This window comes from Psammomys obesus, unplaced genomic scaffold, assembly GCF_907164565.1.
Source record: "Psammomys obesus unplaced genomic scaffold, mPsaObe1.curated_primary_1811, whole genome shotgun sequence".
NCBI classification, from domain to species: domain Eukaryota; kingdom Metazoa; phylum Chordata; class Mammalia; order Rodentia; family Muridae; genus Psammomys; species Psammomys obesus.
Genome location: NW_026596152.1, coordinates 7965337 through 7992515, shown reverse-complemented (window position 1 = coordinate 7992515; position 27179 = coordinate 7965337). Strand labels below are relative to the sequence as shown.

At 43.1% G+C, this 27179-nt stretch overlaps 1 protein-coding gene across 4 annotated transcripts in view; it reads left to right on the top strand.

Moving 5' to 3' along the window:
* The window catches only part of Specc1 (sperm antigen with calponin homology and coiled-coil domains 1), a 251057-nt gene that overhangs the window by 193841 nt on the left and 30037 nt on the right, over positions 1-27179 (top strand). For 3 of the 4 annotated variants that reach the window (XM_055594127.1, XM_055594125.1, XM_055594129.1), the window contains one exon: positions 296-398. In XM_055594127.1, the coding sequence (XP_055450102.1) occupies positions 296-398 (103 nt within the window). Of the gene's footprint in view, positions 1-295; positions 399-7647; positions 8058-27179 lie in introns of those variants that run through there. The other variant, XM_055594128.1, reaches the window with a different exon arrangement.

Sequence of the window (27179 nt, the reverse complement as noted above, 5' to 3'; positions counted from 1 at the left end):
TAGAGTACAGCCAAATTAGTTTAGATATACCTACACTTTGGCTTTTTTCTAATCTAGTTTTTTTCTTATATATTAGAGGGTTTTTAAAAGCCAGCATCTTGCCAGACGTGGTAGTACACACCTTTAATCCCAGCAGTTGGGATGTGGAGGTAAGAAGATCAGGCATTCAGACTAATCCTTGCCTATTGAGAGTTCAAGGCCAGCCTGGGCCATATGAGACCTCATCTCAAAAGAAAAACAAAAACAACCATCCCACCAGCATCCTCCGTAACTGTGTGTTCTTCTTTGTAATCAGTGTTGAAAGAAGAGACCCTCTGGCAGCCTTGGCCCGGGAGTATGGTGGCTCTAAGCGTAACGCACTCCTGAAATGGTGTCAGAAGAAGACAGAAGGTTATGCGGTAAGGAGCGGTGCTGCCAGTTGGGCACCCATGGTCCTGTGCCAGGACATGTTCCATGTGTGCATGTACTTGGTAGCCCAGTTTGCATATAATAGCAACTGTGTCCCCTCAGCCATGACTTCCAGGGAGGGTAAGATATTTGCGTATTGCGCTGTGCAAAGGCCCCAGATGAGGAAAGGAGAGGGTGGGGGCAGAAGGTGACAAACTGTATCTGTACATAGTCACATGTGCTGTAGGAAGGGAACTTTCTGCCTCAGTTCTTCCTGGACAGAACTGTTAACTAAAGCCTCTTCCCAAAGAGGGCAACTCTTCCTAATTTGCATAAAAGCTTTCAAAGTTTTTCCAACTGTTTTTTTTTTTTTTGCTTTAAGAGTTTTCATTTAGGTTAGTTTTGTTTGTCTAGGATGGTATTTACTTTCTGAGAAGAGCAGACAAGGAAGTGATACCTGATATAGGTTGAAACTTTTATTATGAAATAACATACACAAAGATAAAAGTGCATGGATTAGGGTGTCATTAATTATTATGAAATGAAAACCCAGTCAGAAACCCCACACAGAAGCAGCGTCTCCAGTTCCCTCAAGCCTGTCACGACTTTCCAGCCAGAGCCTCCTACCACTCCCCAAGGTGCCTGTCTGCCTCACTTCTTCTCCTTGCACTTTTCTGTAAGGGTTTGAGTGTTTAAGAAGTGCTGTGTTTTCTCAGCTTTTAGATGAAAGGAACAAAAAGCTATATAGTTGCATTTGGATTTTCACACAGTATTAAGTTAGTAAGAGTTGTCCTTTATTGCTGGAACTTATTTTCCTTACTATTTAGATATATATGATTTTTGTCTTTACTTACCTACTCTGTTGATGTTCTTATCTCTGCTGGAAATGCATTCAGGAGTGTATCAATGGACCTTGCTGCATGCACATATTCAAATAGAGTAGATGAGGCCAAACAGATTTCTAGGTGCCTGTGTTGTCCATCCTACCATCAGTTCATGGGAGGTCTGTTTCTGTGTGTTCTCACCGAGCATTCTGTTTTCTCAACCATGGACATTGGGATAAAGGTGTAGTGGCATCTCATTATGGTTTTGAGTTTTGTTAGCCTGTTGGGTAATGAGATTGAGCATATGTTTACTGGTCATTTGGACAGTCTCTCAGTAGAGATTATCTAATCAGGCCTTTCATCCTTATTTATTTACTGTGCATTTATTTTTGGTCCTGAGAATGGGGTATAGAGCCCCCTCCATGTAAAGCATACATTATACTACTGAGATGCTTGCCAACCTCCTGCCCATATTTAAAATAATTTTCTCTTTTTTCTTTATTGTTTTTAAAGAATTCTTTGTATGGGTTGGAGAGATGGCTCAGCGTTTAAGAGCATTCATTGCTCTTCTAGAGCACCCAAGTTCAGTTCCCAGCACCCACTTGATGGCCACAACCATCTGTTCAAGGGCATCTGACACCTTCTGATACACGTTCAAACATGCAGACAAAACAGTTGTATTTAGATAAAGTAAAACAGAGACTGAGGAATGCAGATCTCTGAGTTCTAGTTAGTTCTGTTGAGTCAGTGAGTTGAGAGGCAGTGGAGGGGAACTGAGTTCATGGCAGTTCAATATGTGGAATTCAGAGGCAGTTTTACTAGGAGTTTTACAGAGACAGGTTGAGGAGAAAACAAGTTGGACATGGGTAAAGACAGATGAGCAAGAGAATGAGAAGCCAGAAGATTAGAACAGATTGCTAGAGTTAGCTAGAGGACAAGTGAGCAATTCACTCAGAAGCTGAGAGCAGCCAGTTTCAATCAGTCAGCCAGACAACTGAGCCATCCAGCCAGCCAGATTCAGAAAGAGCTAGAAAGGATAAGCTATTTAGCAAAAAAGTCTCAGAGGCTGAAAACATTCTAGGCCTAGATAAGATTGTAAAGAGGCTAGAAGCTTCCAAAACCTAGGCCTAGGTTCGCAGATGGAGGCACTAAACCTCTGAGACAACAATTACATCAGGAGAATAAAAGTTAATATTACAATATTCCTTGGTTCTTTTTCTTTTTGCTAAAACTTTTGAGGATTCTGATCTATAACACACCTTTCTAGTCTCAAGCTTTTGAAAGTAGCCAGGACCGAAAAAGAAAGAAGCTAGAAAGAAACCATAGCTTACCTAAGTCCCAGCACAATTGAGACGCAGAACTGAGATTCTCTTTGTGGTGTTAACCATGCAATAGTTTAAAATCAGGATCCAACCCATAGTAATATTACCTTTATCGTGGTATCTTTTGAATTCTCCTTTTATATCACAAAACTTAAAATGTAATCATATTTGTGACCAATAATAACAAAGGATTCCAGAGGACATACTTGCTTATAGCCCATTTTTGGTTTACCTGGGTAAGCGCCATTCTAAGGGATGGACTGTGCCACAAATGGAAACCACTTCCATGACAGCATCCCTCCACTTGTCTGTCATGTTGCTGAGGAGATGGAGAAGCAAGAGAAGCAAGAAAACCCTGATTTTTATGTGTGGTGGGAGTTAGCATCAAAAAATATAGGAATAAAAAAAATGGAAGAAAACAACAAAAAGGATGATTAGGCTTGCCTGTGGCTGGGCCCAGCACGGTCATCTCTGGCTGGATGCTATCATTTTTCTACTGCAGAAGTGAAGCCGGGGAGCAGCCAAGAGGAGTTAAAAGACAATTACAATTTTCAGAAGAAATTGGCTCTTTGTGGTGTGATGTTATAATTAGATGGCAGGGAGGAGATGAGAGTATATTTCCAGTCAGTTGAGAGAAAAATATTTCCTGCTCTAGGAAAACTTTTTTGTTGTTTTTGTAAATATCATGGGTTAATTTTTCAAAATACTTTGTTTGATGAAACCCACAACTTACTGTGTCTGAAGAGTATTTTTCACTCATCGTTAAATGTCTGTAAGTTCAGAAAGAAGTATAAATCACTTATGTGTCTGCCTTTCATAAGCTATTCTCTAGCTAGACCCGTTCACACGGTTCTCTGGAGTGCTCTGTACTGACTCTCAGAATTAAGAAGACACAACCAACTGTCAAAAGTTCAGATGGTTTTGTAATCTCTTTCAAGACCAGTAGCCATACGGGTTTTACTTTAAATACACTACCTGGCCAGGTGATGGGAGGTCTTTAAATACCAGTTCTCTGGCCCTGGGTCCTGCCTGACAGTCAGGACATAGCATTGAGTACTAGAATGCTGAGGTGGCCATCACATGCCTTGTGGTGCTCTGTAGTGAGGTTGAAGACTGCAGGTGCTACAGCCAGCTGGGCTGAGGACAGTGCGCTTTTCCTTCTGCCATCCTTCACCGACGGACCTTGACCTGGATTGCATGGATCTCTGCACAGCCCTCTGTTACCTCCTAAACAGCGCCAGGCATAGTTGTGTCACATGCACCTTGGCTGTGTTCCTAGGGCTCTGCCACGTCCTGGACTCTGGTGGACATTGGTGATTCAGTCCAGGTCAGGGCAACGTTAGCAAGTGTGACATCTGCTAAGACTAATTGACTTTGGAAGCTGGTTCTTCCCAGAGCCCCCAGGTAAGAGTCCTGCCCCCAGTGTGGAAGCAGAAACAGAGGAAGTTGCTAAGCAAATGCTGTTTAAGCTACTCCATCTGTTGTCAGGTCATACACAAATTTCACTGCTCCTTCTGCAGATTTGGATGTTTGCTTCCGATAAATGATGGACAAGGACGGTCTTTTCTTCTAGCAATCAGTATTCCTGCCATTCATGTACACCTGACTTCTTTTTCAGTATGCACACTCTTGGCATGTTGAGGTACATAACCGTCAAGAGTACCCTTTAGGCTGGGGTTCTCTATGCTGCCCATATATCTGAATTGCCTGAATATCTGCCCTAGCCCTTTCAGGTTGCTACAAAAAAATACCACAGATCAGATGATTTATAGACAATAGGAAGTTACTTTTCAAAGTTAAGCGTTGGGAAATCAAAGATCAAGGCAGATCTGTGATGAAGAAGCTCTGTTCCTGTTTCATAGGTGACACCTTTGGCTGCGTTATTGCATGGTAGAAAAGGGTAAGACAATTGTCAGGCCCCTTTTGGTAAGGCCCCAATTTCCATCAGGGAACCCAACCGTCTTCCAAAGGCCCACCTCCTAAAATCATCGCCATGGTGACCTGCGGACTGAGCTACAGTCACAGCCCTTCTCCCATATCTGTAGTGGGGTAATTTAAGATGCCTGGGGAAGGGTGATTGAGTAAGAAAACCCATCACCAAGATCATTTTCTCCCAGAGCCTTCCACTAGAGTCACTGTGGTTCACATTTTATCTTCCCATTTTCATCAAGGCTCAATCAAAGTTTATGGCTTATTTCATAGGGACTGAGACCAGAAAGGAGTAAGATTCTTCATACTACCACAAGCCATATCAAGGCTGTGAGAGGAACAATAGTTAAAAACTGAATGCTGTGCTCTAGGTTGAGTGCTTGTCATATGCAAGACCCTGAGTGTAGAACCCAGCACCACACCCCTGGACTGGGATCAGAATGCTGCTGTCAGCATAGATTAGTGTTGCTGCAGCAGCAGCAGCGGCAGCATCAACTTCTAATAGTTTTGATTCATGGCAGTTCTGGGGGAGGCGGAGTATCATAGGGTCACTTCCAAAGCTGACCCGAGGCAACTGATTATTGAACATGAAGTAAAGAAACTAGTTTTAGTCTACAGTTAAAAGGTCACTCGTAATTATTCATGCTGTTTATGGAAAAACAAACAACCCACCACCACCAAAGCATCACAGCTCTCACCTCAAAAGGAGTAAGAGATAGTCTATTCTAGACCAAAGTCCAGTGATCACATCTCAGGAAACACAGAGCTAGGTTACCCCAGGTTCCTGTCCCAGGGTAGAAGCAGTTTTTGTGGAGCCTTATAGTAAAGAGCAAAGAGCACCAAGGCATTTAAAATACGTGGTGGAAGCATGAGAGAGGAAGTTAAAGCACGTCCTTTCCTATAGCACGCAGATGCTATCTGATAACATTCTTAGCTTTTCGGCTTAGTGGAAGTCATAATTTCCAAAAGGTTTTTGTCTGTTAATCCCAGGATGTTAGGTTTTACATGGAGATGGCCAAGGAATGGCTATTTTGTGGGGTGAAGCTAGCCCAAGAGGAATTTAAGCTCTGGCCTGCGACTTTCCAACCTCACCATCTCACTGCAGTTCTAATCACAGTCAGCCTTTGCAGGTGTAGGGAGCCTAAGCAGGGGAACAGTTAGTACTTAGGGCTTAGGCAGGAAGGAGCAGAGGATAATGTTTGGGGTAATGGGCAGGCAGGAAAGGAGCAGGTGGGATGTGACTGAGAGGCTTTTTCTGCTGGAAGAGCAGCTAAGGTTCCTCAGTGTAGGCAGCCTCATTCAGAGAGAAGGTAATTGGCCTTTGCCATGTCCCAGCTGGAAAGTGGATACTGAAGTTATGCATACCTTACTTGTTCCTTTCTTTGCATTCCCCACTTGTCCTCAAGGGAAGAGAAGCGTGAAACCTGCCTTCCAGAGGTTTTAATGTCTGCTCTGTAGCAGACCCCTGAGGACCACCTGTGGCTCCAGATCCCTGAATGCAGTAGAGTGAACTGCATATAAGTGGCTTCTTTTAAATCTCTAGCAAGCAGGATATAGTATTACACACCTTTAATCTCATCACTGAGTTCAAGGCCAACCTGGTCTACATAGGGAATTCCAGAATAGTCAGGGATAGTAGAGAGATACTGTCTCAAAAAACAAAACAATAGGGCTACACAAAGAGACCCTGTCTTAAAAAATCAACAAAACAAAACAAAACAAAATCTCTAGCAGGAGATAGAGGATTTTCTCAGTTGCAATTTTTGAGGACCTAATTTCCATACATAAAAACAAACTAATAAAATAAGTCACAGACATTTGAAGTAGTGACAAGTACTCAAAGATGCTAACATTGTGTTGTTTACCGGTGTAGTTGGCGCTGTGTGAATCTGGGAGAGTGAGGCCTAAGACTGAGGTGGACTACAGTCTCATGCAATAGCCAGCTTTATTCAGAGCATCAGACAGTGTATACTGAGTAAAGTGTACGGCCACATGGCAAAAGTATGTTTTTTCATAGAGGCATCTAAACAAATAACAATAGCCAGATGTAGTGAATAATCTAAAGTAAATTCGCTTCTGTCACTGCACCATCCACAGAAGCACATTCCAAGAACAGTCCTGTGTTTTGAAGAAACTGAAGTCACAGCACTCTTTTCTTGTGTTTTTGGAGTTTTCCCACAAGCACTTAGAATTCTCACAGGGCTGCATTCTTGGAATGTGTTTCAACATTGTGTTTTAAGCTAAATGTTTGACTAAACAGTGGGCATCAAAATAGTACAGTTGGAAGAACAGGTTACCGTTTCTTTATTTATCATATGGGAAGCATCTTGTTTTGTCTTGTTTGTGTAGCCCTGGTTGTCCTGGAAATCTCTCTGTAGACCAGGCTGGCCTTGAACTCACAGAGATTCACTTGCCTCTGCCTTCTGAATGCTGAGACTAAAGGTTTTTGTTGCTGTTGTTTAATTTATTTTTCAATGATGATAAAGTTGTCAGAAAGAGAATCCTACTCAAAGCAGATGAGTACCAGCTTTGGGGAAGAAGTTTAGAAGTATGTATAGGTATTGTAAAAATGAGTATGACCTTTAACACAGAATTACACTTCATTCCTAGGTATTTATATCAAAGAATAGTCATACATGACTGCAAATATACAATAGCAGATTTATTGTACTTTCATTTATAATTACTTTAGAAATTAGAAATGATAAAAATTGCTTACAAAATGGAATCAAATAAATTATGGTATATGTGTGTGACACAATATTATACAGCCCTTAAACATTATACTCTGGGAAAATCTAAAGGTACAAGGGAAAAAAGGGGCTAGGACGTAGTTCAGTGGTAGAACATTTATGCAGCATGTTCAAGGCTGGGCTTGAATCCCCAGTACTGCAAAAATAAGAAAACAACAGATTCTAAGAGAATTTAATTTTTTCCCTCTTCCTTTTTTTTCTTGTCCATATATTTCTGAGAGAAATTATTCCTTAGTAGCCCACCACATATTCATGTTTCATAGTTCAGGAACACAGGTCAGTGATGAACATCTGTGGAGCTCAAGCCAAAGAATTCTTTACATTCTGAAATCACTGCACTCTGAACGATACCAGCTTTCCTTGTCTCTTCAAAATCTTTCACGGAATCATAATTTCTGAAGAAATCTGCATATGCCTTCTTTCTTGGTTCAGCCGCACCAACCTTACAGGAAGCTGCAACTCCCAGTGCCAGAATGAATGAGCCAACAATATGAATGCATCAACAGTGTGAACCCGCAGATACCTGCCCTTAAGACCACGCACCTGAAGTTTCCACCACGCACCGGAAGTCATGGTAGTAAATGTCCTTCAGTTCTGGGAGAAATGGATGGTGTTCCAGCAGCATGCAAGCTCACAGGTGCATGGAAGATTCAACAACTGTAGCCAAAGGAGCTCATTTTTTCTTTTTAAAATAAAATTTTATGGTACAGTCTAGGTTGGCCTTGTACTTGTGATCCTCCTGTCCCGGACTCCTAAGCGCTAGTTTATAGGTGTGTACTATCACACCCAACCTAAGATAATCTCACAGTACTTCAGTTTATAAAAGAAATTATATGTATGTATTATCAGGGTTATCCATGGATATTTAAAAAAAATCATTCATGCTTAAAAGGAACGTTTTTCTAAAATGAACACATGTAAAAGAACTTTTGTTATCCTGTTTCAGTTGTCATCCTGGAGGATTACTGCCTGCTTCTGCTAACCTAAGCCCAGTCCTGGAAGCTTCTAGCCTCCATACAATCTCACCCAGGCCTAGAATGTTTTCAGCCTTTGAGACTTACTGCTGAGTAAGCTCACCCTTTCTTGTCTTACTAAACTCTGGGCTGGCTGGTTCAACTCAGCTGTCCTGGCTCAAACTCCTCTTTCAGGTAATTTATTCAATCTGGCTTTTCTCTTAGCCTCTGAGTTGCTCTGTTCGGCCTCAAACTAACTCAAGAAATCTGCTCTAATCTCTTGGCTTCTTATTCTCTGGTTCATTCAGTCTTCACCTGAGTTCTCTCTCTGCAACCTTTCTATTACTATCCTCGTAAAACTGCCTCTTCTCTCTCTGCATTGCCCATACACACAGCATTTTTACTAGAAAATAGTTTTGTAATTTTTGCTGTTGTTGTTTTGTTTTTGTTATTTTTCAAGATAGGGTGTTTTTGTTTGTTTGTTTGTTTGTTTGTTTGAGACAGGGTTTTTATGTATAATAGCCTTGCTGTCCTGGAATTCTCCTTGTAGACCAGGCTGTTCTTGAACTCATACCCACAGAGATCCACTTGTGTCTGATTCCAGAGTGCTGAGATTAAAGTCATGTACCACCATTCCTGGCTAAAAGTTTTTAAATGGCCTCCCTTTGGGTTTTGTTTTGTATTGTGCTGAGGATTGAATGAGGGCCTCACATACACTGAGCCTAAGTTGTACCACTGGGGGCTGAAGTCAGGGGCTCTGTCACTGAGCTAAATAAACCCTACCCCCAAAAAATGTCTGTTTTGAGTAAAAGAGTCAGACACAAATGACATATTATGTGATTCTGTTTATATTGAATTTCTGGATTAGAAAAGTTCATAGGAATGGAAGATAAGTTAGCGCTTGCAAAGGGAAGAGGATGGGGTCAACAGAGTGACTGCTGATGGGACTGGATGCCTTTGGATATGAAGTCAAGTCCTGGAAGTGGGGGTGCTGATCGCACACCCTCATGAATATGCTAAGTACTGCATAGTGCTGCTTACTTCATGGTGTATGGTCTATCTCAATAAGCTGTTGTGTCTTAAAAATTAATGCAGTAGAAGAGCTCAAAGTGGGGTCTGGGAGATGGTGGATGAGAGAAGGTAGGAACAAGATAGGAGCTATATAGTTACATTTTAAAACCACAGCTATCAGAAATGTGCATGCATGTCTTTTTCAAGGTTTTATTTATTTATTTATTTATTTATTTATTTATTTATTTATTTATTTATTATTTTTGAGACTGTAATTTAATTACATTTCACTCTTCTCCCTCCCTCCAGCCTCTCCTTCCTACTCTCCTTCAGTTCATGGCCTCTTTTTTTCATTAGTTGTTATTGAATACATATATGTTTACATATACAAATATATTCATAAATATAGCCTGTTAAGTTCATATGATGTTACTTGTATTTATGTTTTCAGGGCTGACCAGTTGGCCACTTCTCCTGCTCCTGTGTAGGGTTGAGGCCTTGTGGGCTTTTCCCAACAACCGTTGGCATGTTTGTTGGTGTCCTTTTTCAGCTCACATTTGGGCAATCATGTTGGTGAGATTTTTCTGATGTTACTAGGAGACACAATCTCATGGCCAAAGATCCTTTGGCTCTTACAATCTTTATGCCCCTTCCTTAGACGTGGGAATGCTTTCTAGATGCATTCATTGAGAATCCTCCATCCTAATTTGCATAGTGGCTACACTAGTTTGCAATTTTACCAACAGCTATGAGGTTCCCTTTTCCCCACATCCCCTCCAGCATTTCTGTTGATTGTTCTGTTGATCTTTGCCGTTCTAACTGGGGTAAGATGAAATCTCAAAGCTTTTTTGATTTGCATTTTTCTAATTGCTAGAAATGATGAACAACTTTTTGAAATTTTTCTTAGCATTTCTTTTTTTCTTCTTCTTTTTGGGTACCAGGCTCATTTTTCAAATGGGTCATGCTTTTTAAACTTTTGAGTTTGTTTGTTTTGGCGGGTTTGTTTTCTATTGTTGTTCTTTGTTTATTTTGTTGTTGATTTTGAGTTCTTTGTATATTCTGGATATTTAACCTGTTGATGTGTAGCTGGCAAAGATTCTTTCCCATTCTGTAGGCTTCCTGTTTATCCTCTTGATTGTTTCTTTAGCTGTGCTGAAGCTTTTTCGTTTCATGAAGTCCCACTGCATATATATCTTTTCAAACATAAATGAAGTAAAGCAGGCCAGAGATTGGCAATCTAGATTTCTTTAGGAGGTGGGTTTCACAAATATCATCTTCTTATTATGATTCATAATGTGAATATATTCTTTGTATTGAATGTTATAGTATGGCATGTAATTTAGGGATGGGAAATATGAGGGAAAGGCCATAGAAATGCATTACAGTCAATAATTAAACCAAGTCTTTTCTGGGAAAAAAAAACTCAAAGTGGAAAACAATTTCTATGGGAAGCGTGTTTTTCTGGAACTACAATGCTCAAAATTCACTTTAGAATTCTGTTGAGTTACATCCTTTCACACCTGTGTTCTTCCACTTTAAAGCAATGAGGCAGTTAAACTAATAATTTCCTTTTAAACTGTATCTTTTAAAGTTAAGACAAAAACTGTGCTATGCATCTTTAATCCTAACACTTGGGAAGCAGAGGCAGGCATATCTCTGTGAGCTTGAGGCTAGCCTGGTCTACATAGTAAATAAAAAACCAGCCAGAGCTACATAGAGAGACCCTGTCTCAGAAAACAACAACAAACAAACAAATAACTAAATAATTAAAATTAAGATATGGACATCAAAGTTTTGATAAAGCATTTTTTATAAAAAGACTTTAATGTCTTTCCACTGATTTGTACATGCTGTGTGTAATCTGGTTTGCTCCTTTTTTTTATAGTCCTTGATTTAGAAAGACAGTGAGCAGAAACTTTTTATCATCAAAGTTCTTACTGTCTTAAAACGTAATAACATGAGGCTGATGCTGATGAACCTGAGTGGAATCTTACCTCAGGTGAACGAGCCAACTCTAGCCCACCACATGTTTTTGTAGGGGAGTTCTAGGGGAACTCAGGCCCATCTTGTAAAGTACGTGTTGTCTCTACCTGCTTTTGTTGTAGCTACAGGGTCACAGCTAAACCAGAGTTGTTTCCAACCTGGGCCTTTCCAGAAGTGTACTGACCCTTGGCTTAGATAAAGCCATGAAAGCTCTGTTGTTCAAATCCTGTTTGGTTCTTGCATTTCAGACAACAAGGAACAAGGCTTCAGGTATCTAGGATTTGCTTGAAATTTTACCTGAATCTATTCTGATTCTCGTTTTGTATTATTAGGAACTAAGAAGCAGAAGATGCCTACACAGTCATTGAGAAACAGAGACAGGCTTGAGCTCGGTTTTGACTTGTTAATTAAGATCTTCATCTTCTCCTTTTGGAGAAAAAAAAAAGTCAGTCTGGAGACATCTGGTTTTGAATCTAGACAGAACACCCACGTTGCAGGCAGCTTCCGTTATTCTGTCTGAGTTCCCACAGTCAGGCAATGCAGCATGCCAATCCAGTAGCAAGCAGCCTATGAAATATCAGGCCATTTTGAGCTCTGTGTTTTCTTTTTTTGAGACAAGTCTCTTGAGGGCTACAACTCAAAGAATGTAAAACGTTCTGATTTATTTATTGTCTTCTGGGAGACTCTTTTCTTGACTTCATTATAAATATAGATTCCCAGGGGCCCAGAGAGATGGCTCAGCACGTAAAAGCTACTGCAGCTTTTCTAAGGGACCCAGATTTTGTTTCCAGCCCCCACTTTTAGACAGCTCACAACTACCTGTAGTGACTCTAGATCCAACACCCTCTTCTGGACTCTTTGGACACCCCTAACACACACATACCTCCTCACATACATAAATATAAATAAAAATAAATCTTAAGAAGAAGATAGATTCCCAATGGAAAATGACCATCATCATGACCATCACACAGCCAGAGAGCTACGTTCACCCGTTGTCTATGGTCTGCGACAGTGGGTTGTGAAGACTTATAGAATGGTCCCAGGCTTTATCTTAAAAGCTAAAGCAGCAGGAGAATTGTTGAAAAGTAAAGGTAAAAAAACTTTAATTTCGCCAACTTGTGACAGGCAGTCACCTGCCCACTAGTGTGTACATGGCGCATAGGTGAGACTTGCAGCTGTAAGAACTGCATTTGGAACAAAACTGAGGCAACAGCTGTGTCCATAGTTTGCACAGCAAATGTGGAGGCTGTACCCCCTTGTCTGTGTGAATCCAGAGACGCAGCCATGACATTCTGCACCCATCAGTCCCTTCCCTGGAAATTTGGGAGATTACTAGAAATTATTCTAAGGTATGGTATGGAAACTGGGGTCTGTTGGCAGCCATAGTTTTGCTGCTGCAGAGATGAGTGACCCAGAACAGCTCTCCTTAAAGACTCCTTACAAGATGGCCCCAGGCTGGCACTGGGGATCTTGGGTTTTAGGAGGGCGCTTCCCACCCCAATGGATAAGGGTGGCTCATCATGCACTGTTCTTCCAAATACTGGTTCATGTTGAACACCGCCTTTTCTTCTGAGTACCTGCAATGTAGCCTCTGCAAAGGATCCTGTGTGACCAGGCCCCAGAAGAGACCTGGGCACAGCACCACTTGTGAGATTCCTTGGCTGGCAACATCACAGCACATTGCTGAAGGGTTAAGCCTGTCTCTGGGGAAGCCTGCTTTCCTCTGGACTTCTGCCCATCAGCCTTTTATCCCCTCTGCTCATTCTGCTTTGTATTCTTTTAGTGCCATGCATCTGTGATTAGGAACCAGATATAGTGACTAGTACATGCCTATAATCCCAGCACATGGGGGGCTAAGGCAGGAGGATTGAATGTTCTAGGCCAGCATGGTAGGCAGTGAGGCACTTGTCTCAAAAAACAAATCAATAAATAAAAATAAAAACAAAACAACCTTGTAACTAGAAGTAATTGTGAGTGGTTAGAACTCTGTTCAGTCCTGAGTCCTCCTGGTGATCCCTGACCCTGACTGTGTGTTTAGATATGTTAAGGAGTGAAGCACCAACACAGGCCACAGCATGAAAGTACCGTGAAGACATTATGCCAGGTGAATTTAAGGCGAGTCAAAAAAAAAAAATCACATGTTATGTGATTGTGTTTACATGAAAGGTCTAGAATAGGAAAATCACAAAACGCATTAGTGGTTACCAGGAGCTCATAGGGGAGGGGAAGAGGGTGAGAAGGAATACAGAGAGTCCTGTTGGGGTGGAAAAAAAATGTTCTGGAATTAGATAGTAGTTATAGACACTAAATTACTCATGAAAGCTACTTGGTATTGTGGGGTTTTGCTTTAGATTTATTTTTATTTTATGCGTATGATGTTTTGTCTCAGGTATGTCTGCAGCACATGCATGCCTGGAGCCTACTGAGGCCAGAAGAAGGCATGTGGTCCCCTGGAAGTGGAGTTATAGATGGATACAAACCACCATGTGTGTGCTGAGACTTGAACCCATGTCTTCTAGAAGAGCAATAGTGCTCTTAACCACTGGGCCACCTCTCCAGACCCTTGAAACTAATTTTAAAAGCTATTTTGTATTTTGAATTTTACCTCAAATTTTAAAAAGCTGTGGTAGCCAGGTGCATACCTCCGATCCTAGTACTCAAGACGCTGAGATGGGAGGATTGCTGAGTTTGAGGTCAGCTGGGGTTCCTTGTTCCCCCCGAAAAAAAAAACTGTTTGAAGTGTTATGATGGTGTTTATCATTTGTCGTCCCTTTTTATGGTTATGTTAAAGCTGAAATCACCCTAAGTTTTAGTCAAGTAAGTTCCTAGGTAAACTTGCTTTCTGAAGCATCTACTATTCTGTCCATTTTGACATATATTGTCATGTTACTATCCTGTACAAACATTCCTGTCACATTTCTTCAATACCACACTCGTCCTGTTTGGTCACTGTTCCGTCCTACCTGCCCAGAATTTCACTTTACACCAGGCTTCCAGGAAAGTCCTCTGTCTCCTATCATGTTGCTGTGGGAGTACTTGGATTGCAGTTGCACGGCGCTGTGCCTAGCTTTAAATAAATCAATTAAACAAAAATTTTTAAAAAGTGGTAAGGATGACTGAAGAAGACATTCAAGGCTTCGGCTTCTACACAGACGTGTGTGTAGATGCGCGCACACATATACCACACACACAGTAGCTGTTCATGTACCTGCTTTTGAAAGGACAGAGCATAGTGTAAACATTAGCCCAGCTCAGTCTGGTGAAGGCCTCATGGCGGGTGGCATCACTGTATGTTTCAGGAAGGAGAAAGGAATTTGTTGTTGTTGTTGTTGTTTACCTCACAGAAAAGATAGCCCTTTGAGGAGGTGGATACGCTTTTCATGGTCTGAGCACACAGAATACATCAGCACTCTATGATAGGCATCACATAAGTAGCTACAGAACTTAAAAATAAAATTTAAATGCTGTGTGTGGTGGTGCTTAATCTCAGCACTTGGGAGACAGAGGTGGGCGGATCTCTGTCCAGTGAGGTCCAGGACAGTCAGGGCTACTCAGTGAGACTTCGTCTCCACAACAAACAAATAAACAATCACCAGTGTTGCCGAGCATGGAGGCTTAGCCATGTAATACCACCACTTGGGAGGCAAGGCAGATTAGGAGTTCAAGGTCATCCTCAATTACGTAGGCTAACCTGGGTACCTGAGACCTTATGGCAAAAAAAGAAAAAAAAAAAAAAAAAACCAGTAAAATTGAATTGCTGGTGAATTTTTCTCCATGTATGGAAAAGTTTGGATATGATGCCAGGCTAAAAAGGAGAAAAAAGTATTTAAAACATCATTGGGTAGAGAGATGGCTCAGAGTCACTTGCTGTTCATCCAGAAGACCTAGGTTCAATTCCCAGCACCATGTGACAACTGACAACAGTCTGTAACTCTAGTCCCAGGGGATCCAAGACCCTCTTCTGGCATCCATGGGCACTGTCCACACATGGTACAAAGACAAGCAAAACACCTATACACGTAAAATTTTTAAGAATGGAAGAAAATTTTGTAACAAATACAATCTCCTTGGAATTAAAGTTGATTCAAAGTACCTTCACGTTCATTCTTCCCATGGCCATTGTCTTGGAATTAGTGGTCAAGTATGCTGCTCATTGTTATGTAGCATGACGAAGACCAGAGGCCGCTGCCAGTGAGAAAGGGGTCTTGATCCTTGTCACTGTTCCCTCTTCATTCCCAGGAGAGCTCATGTGTCTGCTTAGATAGCAACAGCCCCAAATGAATATTCGTTGAACATTTTTTTCCATTTTCTTACTCACGAAATGTTTGTTCTGGGAGGGAAAAAAATGTCTAGCCGCAAGAGGCTTGTGATTCCCGAGGTTCAATTTTTGTCTTCCTAAGGTTGAGAAGATAAACTTTGGTTGAGGATGATCTATTAGTATAAGTTAAACTTGGTCTTGAAATTGAGTTTCTTAAATCTCTTTTGCTGTTAGTATTATTTTCTTAGTAACCACATCCAGAAATATAGAAGAGCTGTTGTGTGAATGTCATTTCTGTTGTGATAAAAAATACCTTGATGAAAGCAACTTAGGGGAGAAAGGGTTTGTTTTAGCCTCTAAGTCCAGGTTATGTAGGCCATCTTTACAGGCAAAGTCACAGTGGCAGGAACTCAAAGCTAGTCATATCACATCCTCAGCTAAGAGCGGAGAGCAGTGAATAAATACACATACTGGCCGGCTCTCTCCTCCACGCTCTGTCCAGGGCCCAGCCTGTGAAATGGAGCTACCCGCACTCAAGTTGTGTCTTTCTACTTTAATTAACCCAATTAAGAAAGTCTCACTCTGGTGGTGGTGGTGGCACACACCTTTAATCTCAGCGCTGGGGAGGCAGAGGCAGGTGGATCGCTTGTGAGTTTTAGGCCAGCCTGGTTCGCAGATCGAGTTCCAGGACAGCCAGGGCCACACAGAGAAAACTTGTCTCAGAAAAAAAAAAAGGAAGAAATACTCCTACAGGACATCATAATCCAGGCAGTTCCTCATCACAAATGGTTTGTTTTAAAATACTTTCCCTCTTATTAAAAATACTCAAGGGTCAGTGTGATGGCTCAGCAAGGAGGAGAGAACTGACTTCTGAAAGTTGTCTTCTGACCTCCACGTCATGTGTGTGCGCGCACACACACACACACACACACACACACACGTGTAAATGGAGAAGAAAAATGATTCAAGTTGAAGTGCTAGAGCATCATAATATGAGCAGAATTATGTGGTTTTCTGCAAAACTGTCTTTCCACACAAGCCAGCAGTGTGGGTCTAAGTGGTTGCACTTCAGGCTCCTTAAGGGTTTTAAAGCCATGGTGAGGAGGTCATTGCTCCACCAGAGCTTTAACTCTGGAAGACTGTGGTCTCATCCCTGGGAACTCACCCTTGGGAAAGATGACATCCGAATCTTGCTGGGGTAGGGGATGTGTGAAGAAGGATGGGAACAGCTGGCAGCTGTGGGCTGGGCCTTCAGGCATTATGCTAAGTGAAATCAACCAGTCACAGGACACAGACTGTATGGCGGAGAAAAACGTTTTCCATGTTGTTGAAGAATAAGGTGGAAGAACCCTTGAGGGCAGTTTAGCAGACTGAGTTATTCCATATATGCGGCGACATATGCATGTGAGGAGGGTTATTACCGAGTGCTTATAACAGCAGAGCCAGGCAACAGCCGAAGCAACTCTGAGCATTCTTAGTGGGCCCTCTTGTGTGATGAGAAGAGAATGAAGTACACACTGGTGATGGAAGCGAGACTGTCAGCTGTTTGCCCTGTGATAGATGCTGTTCTGGGTGCTTTACCTGGTGCAGTTTCATCTTGATTACAATCCTATGTGTTCCATATTGTGTCACTTTTCTTGTTACCATGGTAGGATGCCTAATAAGAAGCTGCTTAAGGGAGAAAGGGTTTATTTGGGCTCACAGTTTGAGAGGATACAGTCAGTCTGTTGTGATGGCCGTGGCCACGGGCTGCTCATGGTGATAGGAATTCACAGCTCTTGCCTCCTTACATCTCTGTGGAACGAGAAAGCAGAGGAAGGGACATGCCAGGGCCTAGCTGACTTTCTCTGTCTCTCCTTTTGTTGGGTCCAGGAGCCCAGCCCACAGCACAGTGCTGCCCACGCTCAGAGTAGGACTTCTTCCCTAAATTAATATTCCCCAGAAACATCCTCATAGACACATCCAAAGGTGTGTGTCACTGATGCCCTAGGCGTTTCTTTAGCCAGCAGGTTGACAGTCAGAACTATGCACCACATATATGCACCCCAGTGATACAGAAATTAAGGCTTAAAAGGTTAAGCGGTCGAAGTCACCAGTGAATGACAAAGCTTTGGATCCACTGCCCTAGCTGCTTCTCTGTAGCATTTTATCTATGTGTGGTGAAATGACCTACCTCTAGATAAACATGCAAAACATGCTAAATGGCGGCACTGGTCTTTATCTGCAGTGTGTCTGATCCAGTAGCTCTAGGGAGATGGGGCCGTTTTTATATAGTAATTTCAGGGAATTAATGACCATTGTATCGGCCAGTGTGAATGGAAGCAAAAGACTGGATTGTGTAGTTTTCAGACCCTACCTTTAAGAAGATCTTCTGCAGAAATGGTAGCTGGAGGGATAGGTTCCATAACTAACCATTTCAAAACCACTGATACAACCCAGCCACTTGGTAAGAGACAGGAGACTGAAGGCCAGAAATAGTGAGTCATCTTCCTGGAGTCATAGTCACACCACTGCTTTTATGACAAAGGAAAGAGGTCACAGTCTGAGTTGTTTTTTCCCTCATTTAGGTAATAAAGGAAAGAAAGAGCAGGCCTAGACTTTAGTCTCTTGGGTTTCCAGAACTCTGGCAGTGACTTGCTCATTCTTTGAGGGCAGCCACATCTTGCCCCTCTGTTTCCCAGACTCCAGTGTCCTGCCTACTCCTTTGCATCTGCTGCACGCTACAGGGACCTGTATGTCCCTCGGCACTTTATACACAAAGCAGCCAGTTACAGCTCCAGACACAAGAGCCACGGGCAGATTCCATCCTGTGTGGTTTGGACATAAAATTGTCCCCAAGGGCTCAAGTGTAAATGACTTGGACCCAGCTGGTGATGCTGTTAAAAGATGATTAAACTTACAGATGTATGATCAAGCTCATAGAAGAATGAGTATTAGGATGTGGGGCCCAGGGAGAGGAGTTATTCATGGTTGGGCCTTTGAAGAGTATCTTTTTTATATATAATTTATTTATTTATATAATTTTTGTTAATTGGTATTCTGCCTGCATATAAGCCTGTGTGAAGGGGTCAAAAGCCGCCATGTGGGTGCTGGGAATTGAACCCTGGTCTGCTAGAAGAGCAGATAGTGATCTTTACTGAGCCATCTCTCCAGTCCTGAAGGGTGTAACTTGTTTTTACCTTTGACTCTCTTTTTCATCCTGACTTCCAGGAAGTGAGTAGCTTTCCCTGTGCCGCAGGTTAAACCTCTCACAGATGGCAGGGAGCCCAAATGAACCTTTCTTCCTCCAAGTTGTTTTCTTGGCTAGTATGTCATACCATTAGCACGGACCAGTAAATACTCCCAGCCTGGAGAGTTAGTGAAGATTGTTCATTAGATTCCTTTCCCATTCCTTGTGAATTAGTCGGTGTAGATAAACCTCAGCTAGAAGGAACTGAGGGATTCTGGGATGCTTGAGTCTGGAAGGTAGATACCAGCACAGCTGACAGATGACCATGTGCTTTACTCTGGTCTCACACTTTGAGGGGACATTCCATCATGGTGAGGAAGACAGGGCAGCAGGAACTGGAAGCAGCTGGTCACATTGAATCCAAAGTCAGGAAACAGAGAGGGGAGAATGCTGTTTTTGGCTCTTTTTTGCCATTTCATTCAATCCAGGGTGCTAGACAGGAAATGATGCTGCTCAGATTTAAGGTTGTCACCTTCCCTCCCCAATTTGCCTACAGATTTGTTTCCATCAGGTTTCTAAATCTTCTCGAGTTCACAATCAAGATTTATCTTTATAGTAGTAGGGGAAGGAACTTTGGGGGAAGAAAATTCCAGGCATCTCTGGAGGCGTAGCCACGGTCTAGCCTGGGGATTCCTTATAGGGAATCGTTAGGATGCTATAGGAGAGGCAACCGCTGAGTCAAGCCCTTCCTTCACCGAGGTTGGCTATGTAGAGGCCAGCACTCCTGCAGCTACCATAGGGAAAAGCGGTTCTGGCATGTGTTTGGACAAGCCACTTGGGTCTAGAGTTACTGGACAGCAGGGCTTAGAGCTTGCTTACGGGGGCGATAAGCTAGTGTGAAGATGAGGAGGCCAGAGAACCTCAGGAAGGAAATGTGGGTGGAGTCTGTTGTCTTTAAGTAAAAAAGGAGGAACCTGAAGGAGAAGCAAGAACACTGAGTCCTGTGTTGATCCTTTTGTGTCGCTTCAGTAGAATGCCAGCCACGGTGTCATTTTTAAGCCATGGCTTATTTGAATCACAGTCTAGAAGCGGTTGGGTGTAAGTGCACCATGGGAGCATCCTGTGAGGGGCTTCTTACTGAAGCACCCCACAGAAAAAGGCAGAGAAGCAAAACTCCCTGTGCCACAGAGCCCAGCGGGAGTCAGGTAGGCACTGATTTTTGCTCTGGCCTTCTTACTCAGCATTCCAGAGAATCAGGTGGTGCCAGTCTGTGGTGAGGGAAGATCTCCACTCACAGACAAGTCTCTGAAACACCAGGAACTCTCAGATTATAGTGTAATTCCCACTGGTTCATTGGGCAAACTTCCACAAGTTTGGCTTAGCCATTTTAAGCCAGCCACTCGGCCGCTGTTTCCATCTCAGGAACAGGCTGTACAGTATCTCCCTGAACATCTCTAGTGACAGGGCATCCCCAGGGGAGTGTTCCCTCTCCACAGTCCCTGGGTTCTTTCCCTGTAAAGCAATAGGTGCCCCTTCCTAGACTGACTAGCAGTGCTCAGTGGTCAGCTCTTCCAGGCCTCAGGACAAAGACTGAGGAGTCATTTTAGCAGTGAACTTGTCCAAGATAATCTTTAACCTTAGTGCAGTTCTGACGAAAATCCCAATATAATTTCTTTCACCTCAAATTTAATAAAATGTATTTTAATTTATTGGGGTTGGGAGGGGGTAGCAGGTAAAACAGGCTGGTAAGACGGCTTCGTGGGTAAAGGCATTCACCAGCAAGCATGGTATTCTGAGTTCATTCCCTGGAGTGAACTGATTTTTACACATTCTGTGGCACACAGGTCTACACATTCATACACACATAAATAAGTTTTTAAAAGGAATGATGGCCAGACATGGTGGTGCAGGCAGAGGCAGGTGGATCTTTATGAGTTTGGTCTACAGAGTGAGTCCAGGACAGCCAGGGCTATATTACACAGAGAAACCCTGTCTTGAAAAAGGAGGAGGAAAAGGAGAAGGAGAGGGAAGAAGAGGAAAAGGAGGAGAAGGAGGAGGAAAGTAGGCTTGCCATACTGGGTTGTACTTATACCATGGGGCTGGGGAGATGGCTCGGTGGTTGGATCACATGTTGTGCAAGTCTGAGAACCAGAGTTTGGATCCTCAGAAGCCATGTGAATGCCGGGTAGGAGAAGTGTCCTGCCTGCAGTTCCAGTCTCAGGAGCTGAAGATCAGCGATCCCCAGAGCAGACTGACTAGCAAGACTAGCCAGAGACTACGAGCTCTGAGTTGAACCGTGAGTCTCTTTCATCAGTGAATAAGATGGAAAAGCATTCAAGGATGATTCCCAACATCAGCTTTGGGTTTTTACATGTGTGAAGTCGAGGCTGCAGAAATGTAAAGGAGCCGGTCATATCCACAGTCTAGAGCAGAGGGAATAAATGCATGCATGCCCACTTGTCTGCTCACTGTACTCAGTGTGATCTACTCTTGCACAGTTCAGGAACCCCTGCCCAGGTGCGTCAGGTGGGCTAGATCTTCCCCCGACAGCCCACAAGCCAACCCCATGTAGATAATATCTTACTGAGATCCTCTTTCTAGATGATTCTATGTTGTATCAACTATTAAAGAAGCACAGTGAAGGTGTTCTTCTAGCCATCATTGCTAAATAACAAACTACCTAAAACTTAATGGATTAGAATAACAACAAATGTTGCTAATATCCCCCCCCCCCCCAATCCACAATTTAGACTTGATTTCTTTGCTCCACAATGTCTGGAACTTTACATGGCCAGAGGCTGGGGCAGTTCTGGTGTGCTGTGCTTCTCCGCAGAAGTTCCCCACACCTTGGAGACCCAGGGTGAGCTTTCCTTGAGTGTTGGGTAGAAACTTCAAAACTTCTTATGACCTGCCTGGGAAGTCCCAGGAGTCACTTTCTACATATGCAAACCAATTACTTTAGGCCATTCTAGGTCCAAGGAAAGAGACGTTGGGCTTCTGAACTGCTGGTTTCAGACCCTGCAGCCATGCCTGAGGAGAAGCATCTTTATCCCTCATGAGACTGAACATCACTTCCTGTGTTTTACACAGCATTCTCTCTTTGGTGTATCACTGGTTCGTGATCCTGGCTGAGGCAGAGGAACTGGAGTTGAATGGGTACACACAGAGGCAAGGATTGGATTGCTGACACACATGCAGGGTGGATGCTATAGGCCATATTTGTTTCTCTTCTACTGGAACCCAGCTATTTGTGCTTACACCATCTTCTTACTACATCTTCAAAGCAGGGTCGGTCCTCCCTAAACTGTTACTGCGTATGCTCAGTCTCAGGGAGGAATGAACAACCTTTTTGTTTGTTTGTTTGTTTTTGTTTTTGAGTCAGGTGCTGTGTAGGCCAGGCTGGCCTTGAACTCGCAGAAATCTGCCTGCCTCTGCATCCCGAGTGCTGGAGTTAAAGGTGTGCACCGCCACCACCCAATAGGAATGAACAGTTTCATCCTGTACATCTATAAATTGTTAGTTTTACAAATATAGTATTTGTACAACATATGATAACTCAGCCCTATATCAGGGTTGTGACTATAAAGTTCTGTCTCCTTGAGACATCCCAGAAGTAAGGGCATTTGGATCACCATACCTGGGACAGCTGGCTCCTGAGGAAAGAAGGAACAGTGTGCGCTAACCTGCCTCCGCCACTTCCCCCAGGAGCTTTGCTCTTTTCTTTTCATGTATTTTTCAGCTTCAACACGTAATGGCCCACACAGTCCACACAAAGGAATCAAAGGCAGGAGCTTTGAGCTCCTCAGAGAAGATAGAGTGGTGGGCGAAAAGGCCATTGCCAAACCCAGCTGTGTCCTCAGTGGAATTGAGCTCAGGGCACATTTCAGTCATGTTCTGTAGATCCTTTCCCCTGTGGCTAGTGTTTCCAGCAGATGTTTCTGTTTCTAGGCAACACAATGCAAGTAAGATGAGTCTTCTTGGAGCACACAGTCTGGGTGGTAGGCTTTTGCTTTGTTTCTGCCCACTGTGTTAAGAGTCCCTCCTGGAACTGTGGCCACACTCAGCTGTTCAGAGGCAGCCTTGGCTATTCAGCAAAGCTAGGGGCTCAGCCTCTTGTATACAGTCCATGTGTCATTTTCCTTCACATTTTTTGTTTCACTGAGAACAATTCTGTATCTTATAACATTTTTTAAAAGAATCCCTAGCCAACTGGTATTGGCACACACCTTTAATCCCAGCACTTGGGAGACAGAGGCAGGCAGATCTCTGCAAGTTTGAGGCCAACCTGGTCTACAAAGTGAGTTTCAGGACAGACACAGCTACGGAGAGAAACACTATCTAAAAAACCAAACCAAACCCAAAAAGCACTTGGGAGGCAGAGGCAGGTGGTGGTTCTCTGAGTTGTGGGCTAGCCTGGTAGACATAGGAAGCTTCATGCTAGCCAGTCCTACATAGTTCCTAGCTCAAAAAATAAAATCTGGGCTAACCTCCGAAAGCCCAGCGTGGTAGTTTGAACGAGAATGGCCCCCAAAGGCTCATGTTACCAGCTCGTGGAACTGTTTGGAAAGAATTAAGAGGTGTCCCTGGGGCAGTCTTCAAAAGTGATTCCTAGTGCGCAAGATGTGAGCTCCCAGCTGTTCCTTTGCTCCACCGTCATGGACTCTAACCCTCTGAAACCAAATCAATCAAATGCATTCTTTTATAAGTTGCCTTGACCATGTTCGTCACAGCAGTAGAAAAGTAACCAAGACACCCAGGTCTTTTGCTCCTTCCTTCCTGCTCAGTGAGGACCACCTATTCCTGTCCTCTGCCCCCTGAGCCTTTCTGAGATCTACAGCTCGCAGCAGTCTATAGATGAGTCTACAGGGAACAGTAATGTAAGCCCTGTGGCTCTTCCAACATGACATAAAGGGAAAACATCTGACAGAGCATATATCAGCCCACCTGTGTTGATTTATCCTCATCTACATAAACAAAAACCATGAGCATGAACAAACTGTGCCGTACCATACCATTCCATACCATTCCAGGGGCTACCTCATTCTCAGAAACCGGCCTCGGTGATTGGTAGTGATGCCACTTTAGCAATAATCACAGAAGGCAATTCTTGAGATATGTATGGCTTTTCACAGGCTGATGGTCATCTTGTTATTAAATGTCATATGTATACTCCTTTTCAGCTATTTAGCTAGTATGTTGAATTGTTCATACTCTTAGTATTCAAATGGAACTAGAGACCATTTTAGGACTTGGGGTATAAATCAGTGGTGGAGCATTTGCCTACCATGCATGAGGTCCTGGGTTCAATATCCAAACTGAAGAAAAGAAAACACAGAACACAAACAACAACAAACCACTTCCTCAGTTCCCTTAAACCTCTAAGAGCTAGGACCATTCCAAACAGCATTCAGGGAGGACTGAAGCTCTCTTGGTAATAAAAATGGTGAAGTTTCCATTTGACAGTTTAATGACCCTGGAGTGGGTATAAATACTAATGCACTCCATAGCTGCTTTGCCTCTCTCTCTACCAGTGTCAGGGCAATAAAAAGTCCTAAACATGAGGAACAGTTTACATGTAAGAGGAACATCTCCTGGCCCCTGACTTTCTGACTAGATTTAGAATTTCTGAAACAAGCCCTGATTTCAAAAGGTAGGAATGCTCTCATCTTCTCGCATAGTTTCTATGTGCACTTACATGCTGCGGATGCGTGTCTACAGTAAAATGTCCATGTTTGCTTTTTCTTTTTTTTAGAGAGGTGAGCAACTCTAGGGCCAGAACCTGGGGACTTGTACCTGAGAGGCAAGCTGTTTATCACTAAACTACCCCAAATCAGCTCAGTCCCCGATGCAGTCAGTTAACCAATCCATGAAGCAAAATATGCCTTGTCTCCCCAGGAGGGGTGTGCTGGCCAGTCGATTTGGAACCATCTTCACCAAAGGCGATTTGGTGCTCATGAGCTTTAGTCCTAATGTATTACTCATTCATAGTTAGAGATCAAGAGCTGTTCTTAATTGGGATTTCATTAACCTAGTGTTTGGATGACTTTGGGCTGCATTTGTCTCTCAGAATGCTTCTGAAGATTATGCCAATAAAGGAAAATGAAGTTCATATTGTTGTCTTTCAAAAGACACAATTACAACAAATGTAATTATAGAACTAATTTATTTTTGCTCAGAGCATCCTCCACTCTACCAAACAGAGCAAGAGCCCCACTGGAAGACTGATGGTTGTGTAAGGTAGAAACAAGGAAAGAGAACCAATGTAAACAACACAGCTCATGAACTAACAGGCCATGCTTTGGGGTACTTTTTTTTTTTTATAGGTCTGAAAGCCAAAGAAACTGCCTTATTTTTCTAGGATACCCTTGAGTGACTGTCTCCTTTTTGCTTACTCTTGCCTGCTGGGACCTAATATAAGTGTTTTATCTAAACCAACTACTTTGGTTTACTTTTAGAAATAACAAACTGAAGAGATCAGTGAAAACAGTTTTTAATATGCAGTTCTGCAGGAAGGGATGACAGCCAAGAGAAAGAGCAAAAATGGCTGCTGCAAAACTAGTTTCTAAAGTCTCCAGGTTTGGAGAAAGTCCTGTCCTTTTCTCATAGTGCAGGACTTGGCCCTTCCCAAAGTCCCCGCCTCACTGGTTTAGAACACAGCTCCTTGTTTCAATATTTGGTGCTTGAGGCAGCCTCCTTCTCTGATCATGGGCTCAGTTGTGTAGCTGAGTACCTGTAGCCTTCCCACTGTGAGCCCTGAGACAAGCTAGTGCCAGCCACCAGCTGGGCCTCCTGTTTATCTGTGACCCTGATGAACTGTCAAACAGCTCATATTGAAAATGGACCATCTATTTCTTACATCATAGTATCATAAATAGCATAAAATACATGTGACTAAATGTAGCATTTTGGGAACAGAAAGACGTACCAAGTTTATTAAAATGCAGGTATAAATTGGGGAAGGAAGGAGGGTTGGACAGAGGGAGAATCAGGTCTCTTTGGATCCACATGGTCCTCAGCCAGGTCGGCTTCAGCAGAGCTGGACCATTGCGCTATACCACTCCAGCTGTTTCTGGTCTCCTACCGTTCTTAGTTCTTTAGCTCGCTCTAGACTCTCCCCTATCTCCACCTTTTGCTCACTTTCTCCGTGCACTTGAGTAAACTGCCAGGTGTGCTTCCAGTGTTGTCACAGGCAGGGTTCCTGCAGAGGTCGTCCTGCCCCATTGCCCCAGCCCACTGCTGTTTTGCAGGGTGGTGTCCATAGCAAATAATTTCAGACTCTCACGGACGTGGAACTCCAGCCTGGCTCTGGCACTGGCAGCCCTTCTCTGTGCTGCAGCCTTGTGTGTATAAAATGGGTGTGATGCCACTTGCCATATATGGCAGTTCTGAGGGGTAAAGGAGAATGTGCTCAGTGGCAGGGACTGTTTCCTAGTGTGATGCCCCCATTTACTCTGATGCCAGGGCCATAAATAATAAGCAAGAAGTCTCCTGAAAAGGAAACCTGGCTTTCCTTCCTCCAAGCCATAGGCACATGAGACATGGGTGTGGAGATGTGGCCTCAGGCACCTGTGCTATGGAAATAAGAAGATAGACCAAGCTTGAAAGCTTTAAGTAGGTAAGGCCGTGGTGGCACACACCTTAATCCCAGCACTCAAGAGACAGAGGCAGGCAGATCTCCAGAGTTTGAGGGCAGCCTGGTCTACAGAGTGAGTTCCAGGGCTACACAGAGAAACCCTATCTTGAAAAACAAACAGACAAAAGAAACTTTAAATAGCAGCTAGAGAATTGGCTCAGTGCTTATGCAGATGATGTGGGTTTACTTCCCAACACCCAAATAACAGTTACAGTAATCATTTGTAACTCCAGTCCCAGGAGATTCAAAACCCTCTTCTGGCCTTCAAAGGCACTAGGCATGCGTTCAGTACACTGAAATACATACAGATAAAAACACTCATATACCTAAAGTTAATAAAGTAAAATTTTAATGTTTTGTTTTGATACAGGGATTCTCTGTGTAGCCCTGGCTGTCCTGGAACTCACTCTGTAAATGAGACTGGCCTTGAAATCACAGAGATCCACCTGCATCTGCCTCCCACATTCTGGGGTTAAAGGCGTGTGCCACCACTGCCCAGCTAAAATGTAAATTTTAATAAATCAGTAATAAATAAATAAACGCTTTAAGTATAAAGCTTACCTGGCTCAGACTGCCACCAAACATTGTGTCAGCAAGATGGCTTAGTGAGTAAAGGCACTTGCTTCCAAGCCTGATGATCTTGAGTTTGATTCCCAGAAGTAAGATAGTAAAAGGAGTAATCTAGCTCTTGCAGGTAGTGCTCTGACTTCCAAATTTGCACATGACGCTCACCTGCACCCCCCCACACACATACATACATACACACACACACTCAAAATAATAAATGTTAAAAATTTTAACTGCATGGCCAAGAAAAGAAGGAGGAGGATTTGGCTGTGGTATGCAGTGGTGCTCTGCCTTCCCCAGGCTGGCCTGTGCCTGTGTGTCTGTTGGCGCTCCCCTCCTGGACGCTGTTGTCCACATGCAGGGCAAAAGTACCTCAGTCTTATGAGC